The following is a 17,770-nucleotide window of genomic DNA, read 5'->3' as shown; positions in this document are numbered from 1 at the left end:
CAGCAGCAGACTCTGGGAACACCTAAATTTCTCGAGGTTGTTCAAATGAGCATGAAAGGGAGTTTTGTTGTTGTTGCAGATTCCTCAGTAGATCATACTCACATTGATGTACCAAACCCACGTGAGTGATATGTTGAAGATAATCCCTCATGTCTAGTCGCCCTAGGATGAAAAATAGAGGAAGTGTTAACCATCCTTAATGCCTTTCTATATTTGGGTTGGACACGAGTGGTAGTTGATGAAGCTTGAGATGTTGTTACTCGAGTGTCTCTGCCTAAAACAAAGGTCAAATTGGTGGGGAGGCTTTCAAATTTTTTATGGCTTGGCCTACACATCTGGTCAAGTCACTCTCGACGTGGCCACAAGTATTACATTGTGTTATTTTCTATTTAATTATTATTGTTCTAAATTTTATCAATGTTAAAATAACATTTTTCCTTTGTTTAGGGTCATGCCCCATCGTGGTAAGCAGGTTATGGGAACATCTAATAGTAATGATGATGACATGGTAGAAGTTGAGGATGATCAACTTAAAACCAAATTACCAAGGTTGAGCAGGAAACTATTGCAACTACATGGGGACAATAGAGTATTTGGCATATATACTATTGTTATTTCTTTGTACATTTCCTTACCAGAGGAATTGGAGGTTGTTGGGGAAACCTCCATGTTAAACATTTTAGTGGTATAGCCATGAATCATGTAAGACATTTAATGTTGTCTATGCTTTTCATATTATAATAACTACTTTTTAACTTATAATTAATTGTGTTATGTGTTGATCAAGAGTGATCAAGTGGTTTGAAGAATCCAAATCCTATGTGTTTGATGCAAGGCTGGTGTTGCTGCTGTGTTTTGGGAGGGATCTGGGTAGAATAGAATGTGATCCACTCCTTTGTTGAATCTAAAACTGATGTGATTTAAAACCTTTTAGAAAATAAAATGTTTTTCCAACTAAATGAAAAATAAACTGTTGTTTTGTCGAATCAACAGATTGTTTTACTCTTATGAGTTTTTGAAAAGGTTGAAAACTGTTTTAGTTTGGTTGACTTAACTGCCAAACCAAACAATCGGTTGTTTCGTGGTTTCAACCGATTGTTTCTTTGAAAATCCTAACAATATTTTGTTTTGATGGTTGAATGTGCTTTAAATGGTTTCCAACTGAATATGCTTCTTCATTAAATGCTTTGACCAATCTTTGGAAAATATAAATAGTTTGTTTATGTTTTCAAACAAAGTAGAGAAACATATTTGAGTTTTTTAGTTGAGAAAAAGTTGATTTCAAGATTTGAACATTCACATCAAGTTTTTTTTTTTCAAAGAGAGTGGAATAGGATTGCAATTGTATTGATTTCAATTTGTTATGTAAACAAGTGTGATCCCTTCTCAACCTACTCATTTCTGGTGTTGTGTTGCCAAGGAGTGTTGTGTGCTCTTGAGGTGGTCAAGATCAATACTCTTGGTGTGATTTTCCAAAGGAAGTGTGTTTCTTGAAGGGTTCAAGGTCACTACTTTGGTGGTTTGTGTGTTGTAATCTGGTTTGATTACTTAGTGGATTATCCAGTGGTTCTCTAGGGACTGGATGTAGCTCTTGGCTTAAGAGTGAACTAGTATAAACTGTTGGTGTATTTCTCTCTTACCCTCAAACTCATTTAAATTTTGCTTTAAGCTTTAATGGTATAAACAACTGATTGTTTTTCTGTTGGTTTACTGTTTTATTGCTTATGTTCTTGGCTAACCTCATTTCTGTTCTAGATTCACACAAATTTTTTTGTTAAACTTTAAAAAGATTTCAAAAACCTGTCTTAAACAATTCACCCCCCTCTCGTTTAAGGCCATATATTCTAACATTATGTTCATGGAAAAATTGAGTGTGGGACAAAAAAAATCACAAATGGATTTCTTAAGCCTTAATCCATCCAAATATCTAGAAACACAAAGGTCCAAATTCAACAATACATGCAAATATGGATGAGTGAATCCCAAAGACATATTTACTTGGTACATTGAAGGGTTAGTTTTATAACTTGTATTTTTAAAATATGGTAATTATGTAACTAATTGTTTATCATTCACCATAGGTCCCATTAGTAGTTAATTGTAATTATACATAGGGATTACATGGTAGTGTGATTTTGTTAGCTCCAAAGAAAACCCAACCAGAAAATGAAAAACTTATTACGAGGATAAATTTTACATTTTTCATCACATTGCAAGTATAACTATATTTGGACTAACATATGTCTTTGCTTTAATTAGAGTTGTGGCTCACACAAACGTTTTAAGTGGAAGGAGTAGGATAAGGTCACTACAATTCATCTACCCCAAGGCTAGAAATCTTTTAATACATATAATAATTATTTTATGTCCAAGGTCTATGAAATAAAATTTTGTCACTTCTTTCTCATTTTAGTGTGAAGAGGCAAGCAGACTTGTTCTAATGTAGCTATTACATGATGTATTATACAAAAGTCATTATTTGGTTGAGTATCATTAACTCTGAAAAAAAGGTAATATATCAAAAGATAAGATAATTTGTAATTGAAGTCTTTAATGATCAATCTCTATTGTTCCAGAATGACATCCAAAAATTGAAAGAATAATGGATTAATTTACTTCTACATCATAGATAATATAGTTGTATTTTGTTGTTCATAAAATTTTTAGGTTGTATAAGATGATTTTTTTATATTTTTTAGTTTAAATATTTATTTATTGTTATTTGATAATTGTTTATATTTTAAGTTTAGGTCTAAAGTCAAAATCAATGTAATTTAAAAAAAAAATAATTACATATATGATGTTAAAACCTACCTTACACTTCTATTAATGGTTTATTTATAATGTTGAATCCTATCAAGTTTCATACCACCAGTACAATATTCTTAATCGTAAATTAGACAAATGAAAAAGAAAAAGAGTAAAAATAAATTACAAAAGAATTGTACTGAACTCAAATTAACTTCATGGAACTTCTCAAAATACCGACGGCTCGATATGTGCAACTGTGTAATACGCGTCTTTTCGACGTCGACAACGTGCTTTTCTTATCCATCTAAATGCTTATTTTTTCTTGAAAAAAATTATAAATTGCAATGAGTTTTCCAACAATAAATACATATATGGATAAATTTATTTTTTCAAGTTTATATTTTTTTAAATTAGTTACTTCAAGTACACATTATCTACCTTGAAAAAGAAAAAAAAAAGTACACAATTTCTATATGGTGAACTTCCACAATACCTAAAAAAGTTTAAGTAATGCTTGCGTAAAGATCTGCTTCATTACTCGAGTAGTAGTTACAGAAATCTTTCTAATTAAGAATACACATTAATTAATTTTGATTTTTTTTTATTCATACATTAACTTTGATTCTATAAGCCTACCAGTGTATATATATATGCTAGAGAGAAAACACACTACATGAGAATAAAATGTTAAATAAATGAAATATTTTTTATGATAAAAAATAAATTTATTTTTAATATATAGTTCTATTTATGTGTTTATTGAAGATAATATAAATGTATTAGTCGTGGTTCTTTGTATATCGTTTTGATGATTAATTTAATTACAAAATACAATATTAAAGAATTAACTTGACAACGGATATATTTTTAAATAATTAATATAATATATTGAAAATTAAAAATTCTTGTTACTATCATATATATTTTTTAAGAGCCTGAAAATAGATATACTGTTAAGATAATTTATGAGTTTAATGATTATGTAATTGATTAAAATTCATTGTTATCATATACATTTTAAGACACTTTTATTTAAAACTAACATATTTACCTTGCATAAAGTATATATAATGGATTACAATAAATATACTATTTACTCGCAAGTAATTGATCCTTAATTTAGATGTTTAATGATAATTAACAACTTGTATTGTAAGCCAAAGAAGAAGCAAAAAAACGTGTATTTAAAGCCAAACAAATCACTAGCAAATACTTAGTGCATGCGAGGAATTATTGTTGTTTTACAGATAAACATGCATAACACAAACAATCAATTATTCCTTTGACAATAACTTATCTTTCACAATAGTTGCCAACTAATTAATATCAAACTCTTCCAGAAAATAATTGTACTACAAGGACATTAACTTTTAATTGATAAATGATAAAAATAATACATTAATATTTAAAAATAAATAAAAACTGATCATTATCACCTTTACCATGAAATAATGATCACTTTTAATCTTTTACTTTGCTAAATCACTAATAATCTAAAAAAATTGGTTATATTTAATACTTCCATTTTGTGAAATAAGAAATATTAAAGAAGCGAGAAGAATTATAATTGATATTTATATAATATTAAGAGTAACTTAAAATCTCATCAAATATTTTGTAAAATTCACAATTTTTTTAGTCTCTTAATTAACTTTATAAAGTAAAATTGAGAAAACCACATAATGCTTGTGATTTTTATATATATGATTAGAACTTGTTATTAGATGTAACTTGACAATCTTTTAATAAATTTTTTAAAACGAGAAATTAAGCAAAGTTATGAATAATGAAGAATTAATAGATTGAAATTTTAAAAAAATAAAGATAAATAATTAAAAATATAAAAGCTAAAATTGTAGGAAAATATGTAAAAATCAAAATGGCTGATTTTTGTAAATAAAGAACTAAAATTAAAATTAAGCGTAATTTTAAATTAAGAATTTGTAATAGTTTTTCTATTTTAAAATATTAGTATTAGATATACTAGATATAAAACATATCTGGAAAATAAATAAATAAAAATTCAGCAGCGTTAATTGAACTCCGACATGAGAAAAAAGTTTTAATTGGTTTTGCGGCTTTAATAGTTTTATAGGAATGAACAATAATTACTTTGGGCCTTTTTTGAAATTAAAGCTGCGTGTACATTGTCGGCTACTTTTATGGTATCTCTTACCATCCACACAAATTTTCTAACACACCAAACCCACCCATCTTCTTAAAATTCTTTCTCTAAATATATATATATTTTTTTAAAGTTTTCGTGTTAGACATCACTATCACTATGCAACTTGACATTTCAGCTAAGCTGACACCTCAACAAACAACAATCATCTATCAAAAAAATATTATTAAAAATATTATCAATATATTCTTTCTCTAAATATATTGATAATACTAAATATTATAGGTTTAGTTCTTAATTCACTATCTTAACACATTTATTATCTCTTTTTATTATTTTTTAATTCAATATTTTTATTTGTCTGTATAAACTTGTAGATTCCATTAGTTTTGAAAGTTTATAGAAAATTAAAATATTTTGTATATCAATAAATTGGAATTTATATATATTAATGTAAATGGATTGGAGTTCGTATAAATTAATTATTTGGATAATTTATTTTTTATTTAGTTGCTTGCTAATTAGTTTATTTTCATTAAAATGAGAAAAAAAAACTGTTTTACAAACTCTATTTTATATGCTGTTATTTGTGGAAAGAAAAAAATAATAATTTATCATAGAAAAAGATAAATTGTTTTATAGAAAAAAGAAAAAAAATCACTTTTAATACCCACAAAAAACGTGTTATTTTAAATTATTTTTATATAAAACTAATAAGTTTATTTATTAAAAAGAAATTAAGTTTGCTTATAATTATGAAAATGAATACTTTTTATTTGTTCGTGTAACGAAACCTTAAATTTGTATATATTATAAAACAGAAAAAGTAATACTTTTTATTATTATTTTCCATATGAATCATGCCACAACAACCATATAAAAACTTTGAAAATTCATTGGCGCATGCAAGAGGTTCATTGACATTTATGCGGTTATAAGATATGTTTATCACTATGAATTCTTTCTAAGTAAGATAAAAGTGGTTAAATTTTATTTATTTTTTAGTTCAATTATTTTTCTTAGAAGTTTGTAAGGAGTATTATGTATAGTTCGAAAACTATCAGTAAACTAAATTATTATAATAAATTTTGACATTTTTAAATATATGACTTTGATATTTTTTATTATCATTATAATAATTTTAAGTTATAAGTTAAATTATGTTCACTAATATTTTTAACTAAGATAAATTATTCCTATTTTAGGTTAATTCTAGAATGAATAATTTTTTTTATGAACCATTACCTAAAGTTGTCTGATATAGTAGCATTTTAATCAATGAGAACTATAAAATGTTTTTAATTGAATTTATTTTATAATAACTACAACGTAGCCAAATATTAGGAAAAAAAAGAAGAACAATAATGAATCTCAGTATGCGTTTGGATTGTTGTTTCAAGGAAACTAAACATTCTTTGTGCATTTCAATTCACTAAACGGAGAAGCAATATTATTGATGGATTAAAACAAAAGTTAGTTAACACACTCTTAAATTGGAGACTTAATATTTCGTTTCAACATGCTCATTACCAATGCCATTCTCTTTGTCATAGAGCATAAAGCATAAATCTTTGTTGTAAATGTCAACAAATCTTTCATCATTTTTCTTTCGCTTTCCTTGGTTTGCATCTTCACAATTTAAGGACTAAATAATAAATACACCATTATATCTAATAGATCAAAATGACTATTATAATGGGTTATTTTGAAGGTGAACCATGGAACACTAAATAGATGTTTTTAGAAATTGAGTAAAAATAAAGATGGTGATAATAATTTGAGAAGACAAAGTAGATCTAGTTAAATTAGTCATTATGTCATCATTTAGATGGAGCAGGTTAACCTTTTGAACTTATTAACCTGTATCAACCTGACTTATCAAATTCGCTAACCCGACAAGTCAAGGGTGGGCTCAGACTAGTCAACTCTTCTTTATTTTTGATATTTTTAAAGAAGTATTGTTGATATTTACTTTATTTTGTTAGACATTAAACCTCTTCTGATTATAATATTAAAGTTTAATTCAATTTTATTACTCTTCTTTGCAATTTTTATTGTTCAAGAGGGATATTAATTATTAAAATCATATTCAAAACAAAAAAAATTAAAAAATTGAAGAAAAAGTTAAGAAATGATAGACCAACACACCAACAGTCAATTTGACATATGACAGAACAAATTACTAACTTTAGCCTGTATAATCATGACGGTAAGTGGATGATCGGGGTCAAACTTATCCTTTTTGTCACCCCTAATAATAATTAATATTGTTTAGTAAAAATGAAATAAAAAAAATAGTTAATGAATCAATCTTTAATTATTCTTGAACTTCTTGAATTCAAGATAATGTTTTGATCCCAAAGTACCATTCAATTGATTACACATTTATTATAATCAATAAAATGCTTTCAAACTTTGAAGCAATAATTTAACTTACTATATATGCTCAAGGATAATTAAATAACATCATAGATGTTGATATGATTCTATAATTCTGTTAAGTGGAAAATAATATTTTTAATTTCAACAAACTTGTAATATTATTTACTTTTATTTTTTTTCAAATAAAAGAAACTTAAAATTCCATCCCCTTTTTTCCTATCTAATTTAATCTTTCTTATTTTTCACACAGTTTTTTTCTCTTTACCAAATAACAAAACATTAAGGATTTTTTATTTTATTTTATTAATAATTAGAAAGTGTTATTTTAAAATCAAATTTTTTTTTTAAGTAAACGCGTTCTAAATTTCCAAGTACTGTAAATACTCCCTAAGAAAGGTTTGTTAATAATACATTTCTTCTAACTCTTTTTACTATTGACTAAAATTACTAAAAATATATCATAAATGAGAGTTTATTAAATAGAGTGAGTAGGTTCACACAATTTTATGATTATTTTCAATAAATTTTATTAAAATATGTTAGACAACACATTTCTTAAAATAAATTGCCTTTGAGGACATCTAAATTTTTTGCATTGATTTAAAATGACATCATATATAGGATGAGATCATCATGATCAGGTTAACTCAAAAGAACAATTATGCTAGGTTATGATTCAGGATTATTATCTTTAAATCAAAAGAAGAATCTAACATTTAACATGCGGAATAAATTCGACATTTACCAAAGGCAATATCATGTTTATAGTAAAAGGAATCAGACTAGCAAAAACGGTTTTTGTTTTTGAACTCTAATTCCTATTTCTTGAAATAGAAAAATTTGTAAAATATAACTTTAGTGAAATTTCATGTAACTGAATTTCTCACAAAAGATTTATTTCATAGAGCATATTTATTTATGACTTACCATATTGTTTTAGAGAAAATATTTATGTATTTTTTTATTAAAAAGTATTTAAAATATTAACAGAATTCTATATTTATGATTAAAACTAAAAAGAAATGAGTTTAATTGAAGAAGAATGTTGTGAAGTTGAAAATAGAAGTCTAAAGTTGATGGTTATATTATAGAGGTTTTATAGTTTATGATACTTAATTATTGTTTTGTTATAATTATTTCTAGAAATAGGGAGTCTTAAAAACCAATCCAATACAATGCAAAAAGCAGCACCGGATTTGCGTAAATCCCACTTGATTGCTTCACCTTCCTCCTCAGCTTCTCTCTTTCTCTCTCTTTCTCCCATTCGATTTCATAACTTGAATCCTAAGTATGATTTACACCCTCCTCTTCTCTTTAAATGCACACAATTAGTTCCAAGTTTTACCCTCTCTACACAGCAACACTGACACATTTTCCACCTCCACAAACCTTTCACTGACACAAGCACACGGGTAATGTCTCACTATATAGACCCAGTCACCACTTCATAGTTCACACACCCTTTCTCCATAATTAAGAAACACCACTGTCCTTTTGTGTCCTTTTTCTCACTGTCCTCGCACACATGGGTCGCCATTCCTGTTGTTTAAAGCAAAAACTAAGGAAAGGTTTATGGTCCCCCGAAGAAGATGAGAAGCTATTCAATTACATAACCAGATTTGGTGTTGGCTGCTGGAGTTCTGTTCCCAAACAAGCTGGTATTAATCTTAACACTTCCCCAAATTCTCGGTTTGTTTTTTTTATGATTCCTTGTCACTGAAAGAAAACCATTACTTTATCAATTGCAGGACTGCAAAGGTGTGGAAAGAGTTGCAGATTGAGGTGGATAAACTACTTGAGGCCTGATTTAAAGAGAGGGATGTTCTCTCAACAAGAGGAGGATCTTATAATTAGCCTTCATGAAGTTCTAGGAAATAGGTGGGATTATATGCATTGAATTAATGATATGCTAACAAATTGTGATGCTTTGGAAGAGTTTTTTAAATGGTTATTTTCCAATGTCAGGTGGGCTCAAATTGCAGCTCAATTACCAGGGAGAACAGATAATGAGATTAAGAACTTTTGGAATTCATGTTTGAAGAAGAAGCTAATGAAACAAGGGATTGACCCTGCTACGCACAAGCCTCTCCTCAGTGCTGAAGATCACATAATAAAGGAAGAGAAGGACACCATAGAGACACCGTCTATGATATTACCAGTGTCTCATGGGATTTTAGTCTCCTCATCACAGGATTCACCACTTCTAGTGAACAATTCAAATTACTATGATGGTGTGTTCAATGTAACAGAAACTTCAAGGGAAGTTTTCATGAGCAAGAATGCATTGGACCCTTTGTCCTACTTTGAATTCCAAATGGGTTACAATTCAAGTGTGAACCCAATTAGACTGTTTGATCAGAACCAAGTGGGAACTAATTCAAGTTATGGATTCTCCTCATTGCCGTGTCTGAACAGTTCTGATCACCACGGGAACGTGTCGGTGGCAGAGTTTTCAGACAACAACTCAGCTTCTAAAATCAGTTCTTTGTTGAAGGAAAGTTCCAGCAATAGCTCAAGCATGAGTGTTTATCCAGGGGCCGGGTCTCAAACGATGGAAAATGCGGGATTCTCATCATGGGAAATTGAGAACAAAATTGATCCTTTGCTACAGTTTCAAGTCAATGTGGTAAAATCTGAGGAGTTCAAGACAAGTTCGTGGCAAGAAGGGCAGTTTCTGACTCAGAATTCCATAGATTTCACTACCTATCCGTTAATGGCACTGTCGGAGGATCTAACGGGAGCAAATTTTGATGTGTTCCAGCATATGTGAGCTGTAAATTCTTCTGTTTTTTTCTATTTCATTTTGAGTTGATTTTTTTGTGTTCTTTATCTCTCGTTGAAAATTGAAACGACAAGATAGAGAACAATAGAAAGATGTTGATAACAGCAGATTTGTAGCAAAAGATTTGAGAACTGATGAGATGATCCCTCTCCTCCCCGGATATCTTTGTTTTTCCTGTTGATGTATCTGTTTTCATCAGCAGAAGTTTGAATGACGATTATTGCTGATTAATGAGTGAAGCTAATTATTTTTGTTATCCTAATCTTTTCACGTGTCCATTCAAAACCTTTTTATTTTCACACAGAAGAATTATAATTCAGAGTACTATACACTGTAAGTTGACTCGTGAATACATTACAAGTTAAACGTGTATATAATTTTTTTAATAGCGTGATTACTATCTAATTTTTTAATATTAAAACACAAAAACCAAATAACATGACTTTTTTTTAAAATCACCAAAGAAGATGACTTCAAAACCTTGTTCATTTATTCCTCTCACTTTCATGTAAAATTCTCTCTCTCACCGTCACACATTCCTCTTTCTTTTCTCTTAAATAATAGTCCTTGTCGTGCTTACTTTGGTTGTCTTCCATGGAGAAGCGGGTCAAAGACTCAAATTATCAAATATGATGAGGGGTACTTGTCACAGCTATTTGCAGCGATGCAGAAATTCAATGGACGTATATACATCGACAAGGATGGATATATATATATATATATATATATATATATATATATATATATATATATATATATGATGTTACATGAGTGTGGTGGAATTGATCTGTGGAAAAGTCTACAGTGAAGCTGAAAAAGATGAACGAATGAAAAGCCGTACATATAATATTAGGGAACGAAAAAGGCCTTTGAAAAAGAAAAAAAACATGAAGCTTCTTATCCTAAGTGCTCGTACGTTTTATGTACGCGTTGATGAATACACAGAATGAGACACGTATAAACAAAAATATGAAGGGTACGTGAGCATTGGTGAAAGAGTGTGATTATGATATGGTGAGGTATATGGTATATTATTATGAATGAGAGAGATGGTGTGTGTTGCTGGCATTGGCATAGGCACAGGCATATGATATGATATGATATGATATGATCCAGTTGCGGGCTCCAGGCACCACCATGCATATTGTGAATCCCTCCAAAAGGTTAAAATTGGCTGCCAAAGAAGTGCATTATTGGAGAGAGATTCATATTCATATTGAAATGAAGCATATAGAGTTATATGTTAAGGTGTAGGTGTAGGGTCTTCTCGTATCATGTATACACGGTTCAAAACTGATGTCCAAATTTGTGCCTGTTTCAAAATCATCTCTAATTATCTGTCACCACACACTGCTCCAACACACAATAATATACATAACTTGTCAGCTCCATAACTTGGTGCTTATTGTGGATATATCTCTATATTATACATAACTTGCATCAGAATTAATAATGCTTCTGCTGTATATGTGCATATACATTATATATATATATATATATATATATATATATATATATATATATATATATATATTGATATCCGCATCATGAGTTGCAGCTCTCTTCTGGTTTCAGACCGGTTCCAGAAATTATAACAACAGAGAACGTGACTGTATATTTTATAATTGCAGATCAATTTGCTGATTCGCTAGATCTTTTCATGTTGCTAGATATGCATATTTCTTACTGTTAAAATGATTTTGCAGGTGAATATATATAACACTAAATAAATTATTGTAATTTCAATGAAATTGATTTTATAAAAAAAGGATTACTTTTGTTTGAAATTAAAGTTGAAATGTTTATTCTTTAAAGAAAATTTGATATAAAACTTAAGCTATTTTCTTAGCACTTTTACCCGAATGAAATTTTAGACGCAAAATGAATTTTGTCTGATAATAATAAAATATCTGAATCATTACTAAAATCATGTCTGACATATACGAAATGATATATAAAAGGAAGCTTTCATTAGCAGCTAAATAAATATTACACTACAAGAAAATGATAGAAACCAATTTTTAGAGACCAAAATAATTAATTACAATAGTAACTAAATTAGAGACCATTTTGAAAACTAATTAGAGACCAATTTAGAAACTATTTAACAATAATAGAAAATAATAGAAACTAATTTAGAAACCAATTTTTGTTTTAGTTTCCAAAATGGTCTCTAATTTAGTTACTATTGCAACTAATTATTTTGGTCTCTAAAAATTAGTTTCTATTTCATCATTTTCTTGTAGTGTTAATTAATGTAGGTTCTATTCTTTATTAATAGTTGTATTTAGAAATACTAATAAAACTATACATTATTTAATAGCTTAATTAGAAATATATATACTAAAAACCTTAAGAGTTATTCTAATAATTTTCTTATTACTACAAATATTCAAGAGTTTCATGACCTATAGATAAAAACTAATTTCATACTATAATATAGAAATAAAAGATATATTTAACCTAAAAATATATATTATTGTTCGAAAATATAAAACACATGTTTCATGTAAAACAGTATTTAACTGATAAAGTATGCTACATTTGAGGGTTTAATTTAAGTTTATATTTTATATTTTTTTTAGCAGTTTATCTGCTGCCTAAGATAAATAGTCTAGTAATGAATGCAAGCAGTTTGTACATGCAAAAAGCAGAAGAGTCATAAATCAGAACCAAAGCAACTCCCAATACATACGAAAAGGCATCGAAAAAAATGAAAGGGTCCCATAGATTTGGATAAGTATTGTGATGGTGATGAGAAATCGCATTTAAGCGATGTTAAGTGTTTAGACAGAGTGCATGTGTTTTTCGAGTCAATAATGGTGTTTTTCATAACATACAAAAGAGTGAAGTACAGTGGCCCGTATCATTCAAAATGGTCCTATTTCCTACACACCAATTTCAGACGGGGAAAGCCACTAGTCAATAATATATTTTCAATCACAAAACCTAAATATTGCACCAATAACCTACCTTGAATTTATGCTTATGATTCATTACTAACGTACATATCAAATAAATATTTATTTTCATCTGTAAGAAAAAATGATAGAAATATAAATAGGATCCTATGAATATCTCAATCCCATGTACAAAACTTAAGGTATTTACATAAATGATTAAAAGAAAGTTATGCCATAAGACATCCCAAAGTCTCAAAACTTATATCACTAATTTTCAAAATATGGTAACGAATAATTATTGAATTGATTGATAAGAAAGTAGTTTTAGTTTGTGATAAAAGATGAAAGGCATATGATAAATGTGTAATATAACAATTAAAGTGAATAAAAAGAGAAAGAGAAAGATTTATATTAGTTCACTAGAGATCACATAAATCCAGTTGCATAATTACTTGATTAAATCAATCCACTATATTTAAAATTTTACAATAACTCCTAAAGAAACTAGAAATACAGCACATACTAAGATCTTCTACCACCACTTGGGAAACACTGTCACAAGCAACACTCTAAAGAATCAAAGTTAAAATTAAATACACAGAAAAAAAAAGAAGCAAGACCACCTAGAAAGTTTAAGAACAATTGAGAAGAAAAGATAGACAGGTGATTACAATGTGAACTTAAAACCAAAGATTAAAGTCAGAAGCTCTAGGAAGTGTTTTTAATCTCATGTCAGAGTCTTCTCAATAGAAAAAAAAAGAATTTTAGAAAGAATTATTTTGATTTGATGTTATTGATTTTGAAGTTAGAAAGTATATAAATTTTAGAAGTTAACAATTTTAATCCATTAAATCCATTTAATAGATTAAAACAAAGCTTGGAAATAAGCTCTCGGAGTTTTAATATCTTGAATAATATTTTAATATGTTAAAATAACTGAAGTTATTTTAATTAATTAAAACAAAGTCACATTGGCAGCTTTGAATGGTTTTAGTAATTTAAATCGTCCTTTTAATATATTAAAATGTTCTTTTTTATTTTTCTAACAAATCTAAGAAATTTTAATATCTTAAAACAAAAGTGTGAAACACAAAGGACTCCAACAAAATTTCTAAGGCTTTTTTCAACTTAGTAAATAATCAAATCAAGAGGAAACACTTTAAACAAAAAATTAAAACTCAAATCTAAGATAAACACACAAGATCAATATCATCATTAACTTATACATTGTGATTGGAAGAATCAAATCTTCAATTTTGTAATTACCAAATCTTTAAACTTCAAATTTTTATATCAACATATTTAACATCCCACAACAAAAGACACTACCGATCTATCAGTCTCTTGATACGAAAGCTTAAATATTTTAATGATAACAAACATTATAAGACATGTTATGGTTTGTAATAAAGCTCACTAATGTAGGAACTAATTGAAAGAAATAAGAGAAGACAAAAGGTTGTAGCAACTGATTGAACGTAATTGCACAAAATTACAAAACTAATCTTATTCATAAAATAGGATACTAACAGGTCTGTAAACTGACCATTAATGCAATATAACGGTAAAATAGTTTAAGGGTAATAAAATCAGAATTAATAATAATAAAATCTTAATAACCAAAAACTAATGTGTAGTATTAGACGATCTTATTAGTAGCAGATGAACAAAAGACTCATTGCTTTTAAGTTGACAGAAGATCCAACTGTAAAAGACACATCAGATGATCTAATGACACATGCTCATTATAAAAGATCATTAGACGATTTAATCTTGTCTCAATGTTGGACAAATCTCTAAGAGCTTATAAGGATAACAACTAAATAAGAAACATTGTCAAACAAGTTGTTCAAATGTGAAAATACGTGTCAGACGATCTCACATAAATAAATAAAATAAGCACAATAAGAATGTCTCTTCAAAAAATCTCAAAGAAATAGACCAAAAGATCTTGTTAGAAGGTCTTGACAAACAATCAATCCCTAACGATCAAAGTTTATTCAAATAAAGAAACTATTTGAGGAACAAATATTGATTAAAAACGTGAAGATTTCATCAAAGCCAATATTTTCATTTTGAGCGTCTAATATATGGAAGATGATGAACAATGCAAAAAAGGAAATATTTAAGTTTAGAGTTGGTTCAAGCTTCAATGTTTAATTTAATTCATTTAAAGAAACATTTTTAAAAGTTTATAATGGTTCAAGAACACACAGATTGCATCAAAGTTGAAGTTTGCATTTCAAGTGTTTAGTGCGTTAAAGAAGAAGAACAATGTGGCAGATTCTTTATTTTTGAGTAAAGAGAATTATAGCCTCAACTTTCATATCTGAAGAAAATAAAGAAAAGAATATGAAATTCCTTACACGTTCAAGATACACGAAGATTAATTAGAGAAAATGTTTTAATATTGAGCGTCTAATGACTATATTGAGGAATGAAGAACCCAAAACTTCAATAGTCACATTTCTGAAAACTGTATAATGACCTTGAATATGAATAACACAACAACAGAGTGTATATAGTGATATACTTGCTTTCAAATATCACAACAAAGAAGTGTATATAGTGATATACATGCTTTTAAAGAGCACACAAGTGTGATTCTTAGTTGTATGATTGGATTTGTGCTATATAGTTTACATTTTTTTTATTGTAGAGCAATATGTGAGATTGGGTTGTGTGTTAAACCATTGTAAATCTTTCACTATATGAAGTATACCTTGTGAGATTTTCATTGTTCTCTTTGAACTGGAGTATTTTCTCATTGTATTGAAAGGTTTTGATCTCAGGGGGATATTGTGATTGTTTTCTTAGAGAGGTAGAGAATACGTGGTGACCTGTAGATGTGTAAAAGTATTGGGTAACCTACAGAGGTGTAAGAATATTGGGTATCCCGCAGAGATGTAAGAATATTGGGTGACCTGAAGAGATGTTGAGTATTTCGTGTACCTAGATGGGAGATAGATGCTAAGTATGTTTCTATATTGAGTGTTTAACAACTATAATGAAGAATGAAGAATGAAAAGCTTAAACGGTGATGTTAGTTGACTTTAGGATTGCACATTTTATTGGTTGTTCTTTGTTTAAGATTTTTGAATTAGCAATATAAGGTGAGAACCCTAAGAAGATTCTCAATTGACACAAACTTAACCAAGTGGTTAAGTAAGTGTGAAGGTTCACTTTAAAAGGGCAAAAAGAAAAAAGACAACTATAAGGTGACAAATGATGCAGCGAAATTAGAGACAAGGAACAAATAAAGAAGAAGAGCAAAATAAAGAACAAATTAAAAAGTAGAAGAAGATGTATATGGAATGGAGAGGAAGACATAAATAAAAATAACAAAAGGAAGGGATGAACAGAGTTTATGGGAAGAAAGAAAGTCACGCCACTTGAAGCAGAGGGACTCCAAGATGAGTGATGCAAGAACCATCACTTGAGATATGACCCACCCAAGATAAGACCCGGATAACTAGAGTCGCCACCTGAGATATTACCCACCCAAGATAAGACCCAAAAGGAGAGATCACAAGTCTCACAAAATCACTTTTGCAGAGTTTCTTTACTATTCAAATTCAATGTGTAAATACATGAGGCAAGGCACCCTATTTATAGGGAAGGGTGCCTTGGTGGGGAAAATGGAGGAGGGTAGAATTGGAATAAGAGAGGGGGCAACCTAGGGTTGGACTTTTGGTCAATGTCACACCTAGTCCTAGCTTCTAAAAGCTAGGGCTACCTTTCTATCCTAATGGACATGGCACAAGCCCGATTTGATAAATACACCCCCTATTATGCTATATGGACCTACTCTAGCCTATTTTCTATTTGGACCCCTAAAGTAAGCCCAATTTATTTACAAACATGTTTTTGTCTTTTAAGAAGACTAGAAGAAAGAACATTTGATGTTCAGGTCTATGCCCAGTTCTTCTAACGTTGAGGTTCGTCTGATATTTGGTGGGGTCTTGTCTTGATTGCTGAGATGACTGATCATAGTGTGAATTGTCTCTTGAGTCCTTTGTCATCTGCTTGGCTACTTGGGTTGTATCATGCTCCCCATGTTAGAGAGAATTCAACCTCGAATTTAGAACTCCTGCAAATAACATAGTCAGTTTATTAACATATAAGATAGTGCGAGGTTTGTAAGTGAAGTAAACTTATGTTCATTAAGCTTTGAGAGTTCATATGGGTAAGTTCTAGATACAAGCCATGTTTGGAAAGAATATTTGGGAATGAAATGTTGTTTTGGTGAAAATCCTCTTAGAAGGTGAGAACCTTTAAGAGGTGTTTGAATTTCATCCCTAAACTTCTTTATCCAAGAAGTCAAGTATTTAGATTTATCAAGTAATGAAAAAAAGAAGGAGGAAGAATACCTAGGAGGCGTAGTTAGTTTTGTATGGGTCAACATTATGTTTTTGATTGCGTGAGATGAGATGTTGAGACCCGTTTTACTTTCCTTCTATTTTCATTTTCTCTTTTGGTTTTCATTTTTATTTGATCCTCATGAACTTCTTTCGGAGAGAGGGGTTTTAAGATAGCCTTATACCCTTGGAAGTTAAAAGACATTTTATTGGTATGACCATCATGTAAAACTTGTCTATCATATTGCCAAGGCCTTCCCAATAGAATATGTGTTGCTTCCATTGGCACAATATCACATAAAATCTCATCTTTATACTTTCTTATAGCAAAAGTTAAGAGGACTTGTTTATTAACCATGATTTCACCCTTTTGACTAAGCCATTGTAGTTTATACAACTTTGTATGAGAGATAGTGGGTAATCCAAGCTTTTCTTCCACTACTCTTGTACTTGCCACATTAGCACAACT

General features: G+C 29.2%; 1 protein-coding gene across 1 annotated transcript; it reads left to right on the top strand.

The window, feature by feature from the left end:
- Positions 1-8,432: 8,432 nt before the first annotated feature.
- LOC137822571 (transcription repressor MYB6-like) lies at positions 8,433-10,296 on the top strand. The gene is made up of 3 exons (XM_068627481.1): positions 8,433-8,916; positions 9,007-9,136; positions 9,224-10,296. The coding sequence occupies exons 1-3, from the start codon at positions 8,784-8,786 to the stop codon at positions 10,026-10,028; spliced, it is 1,068 nt and encodes a 355-aa protein (XP_068483582.1). The 5' UTR covers positions 8,433-8,783; the 3' UTR covers positions 10,029-10,296.
- Positions 10,297-17,770: the final 7,474 nt, after the last annotated feature.

The sequence above is a fragment of the Phaseolus vulgaris genome, chromosome 9 (genome assembly GCF_000499845.2).
Source record: "Phaseolus vulgaris cultivar G19833 chromosome 9, P. vulgaris v2.0, whole genome shotgun sequence".
NCBI classification, from domain to species: domain Eukaryota; kingdom Viridiplantae; phylum Streptophyta; class Magnoliopsida; order Fabales; family Fabaceae; genus Phaseolus; species Phaseolus vulgaris.
The sequence above is the reverse complement of the archived record's forward strand: the minus strand, read 5'-3'. Positions and strand labels throughout refer to the sequence as shown.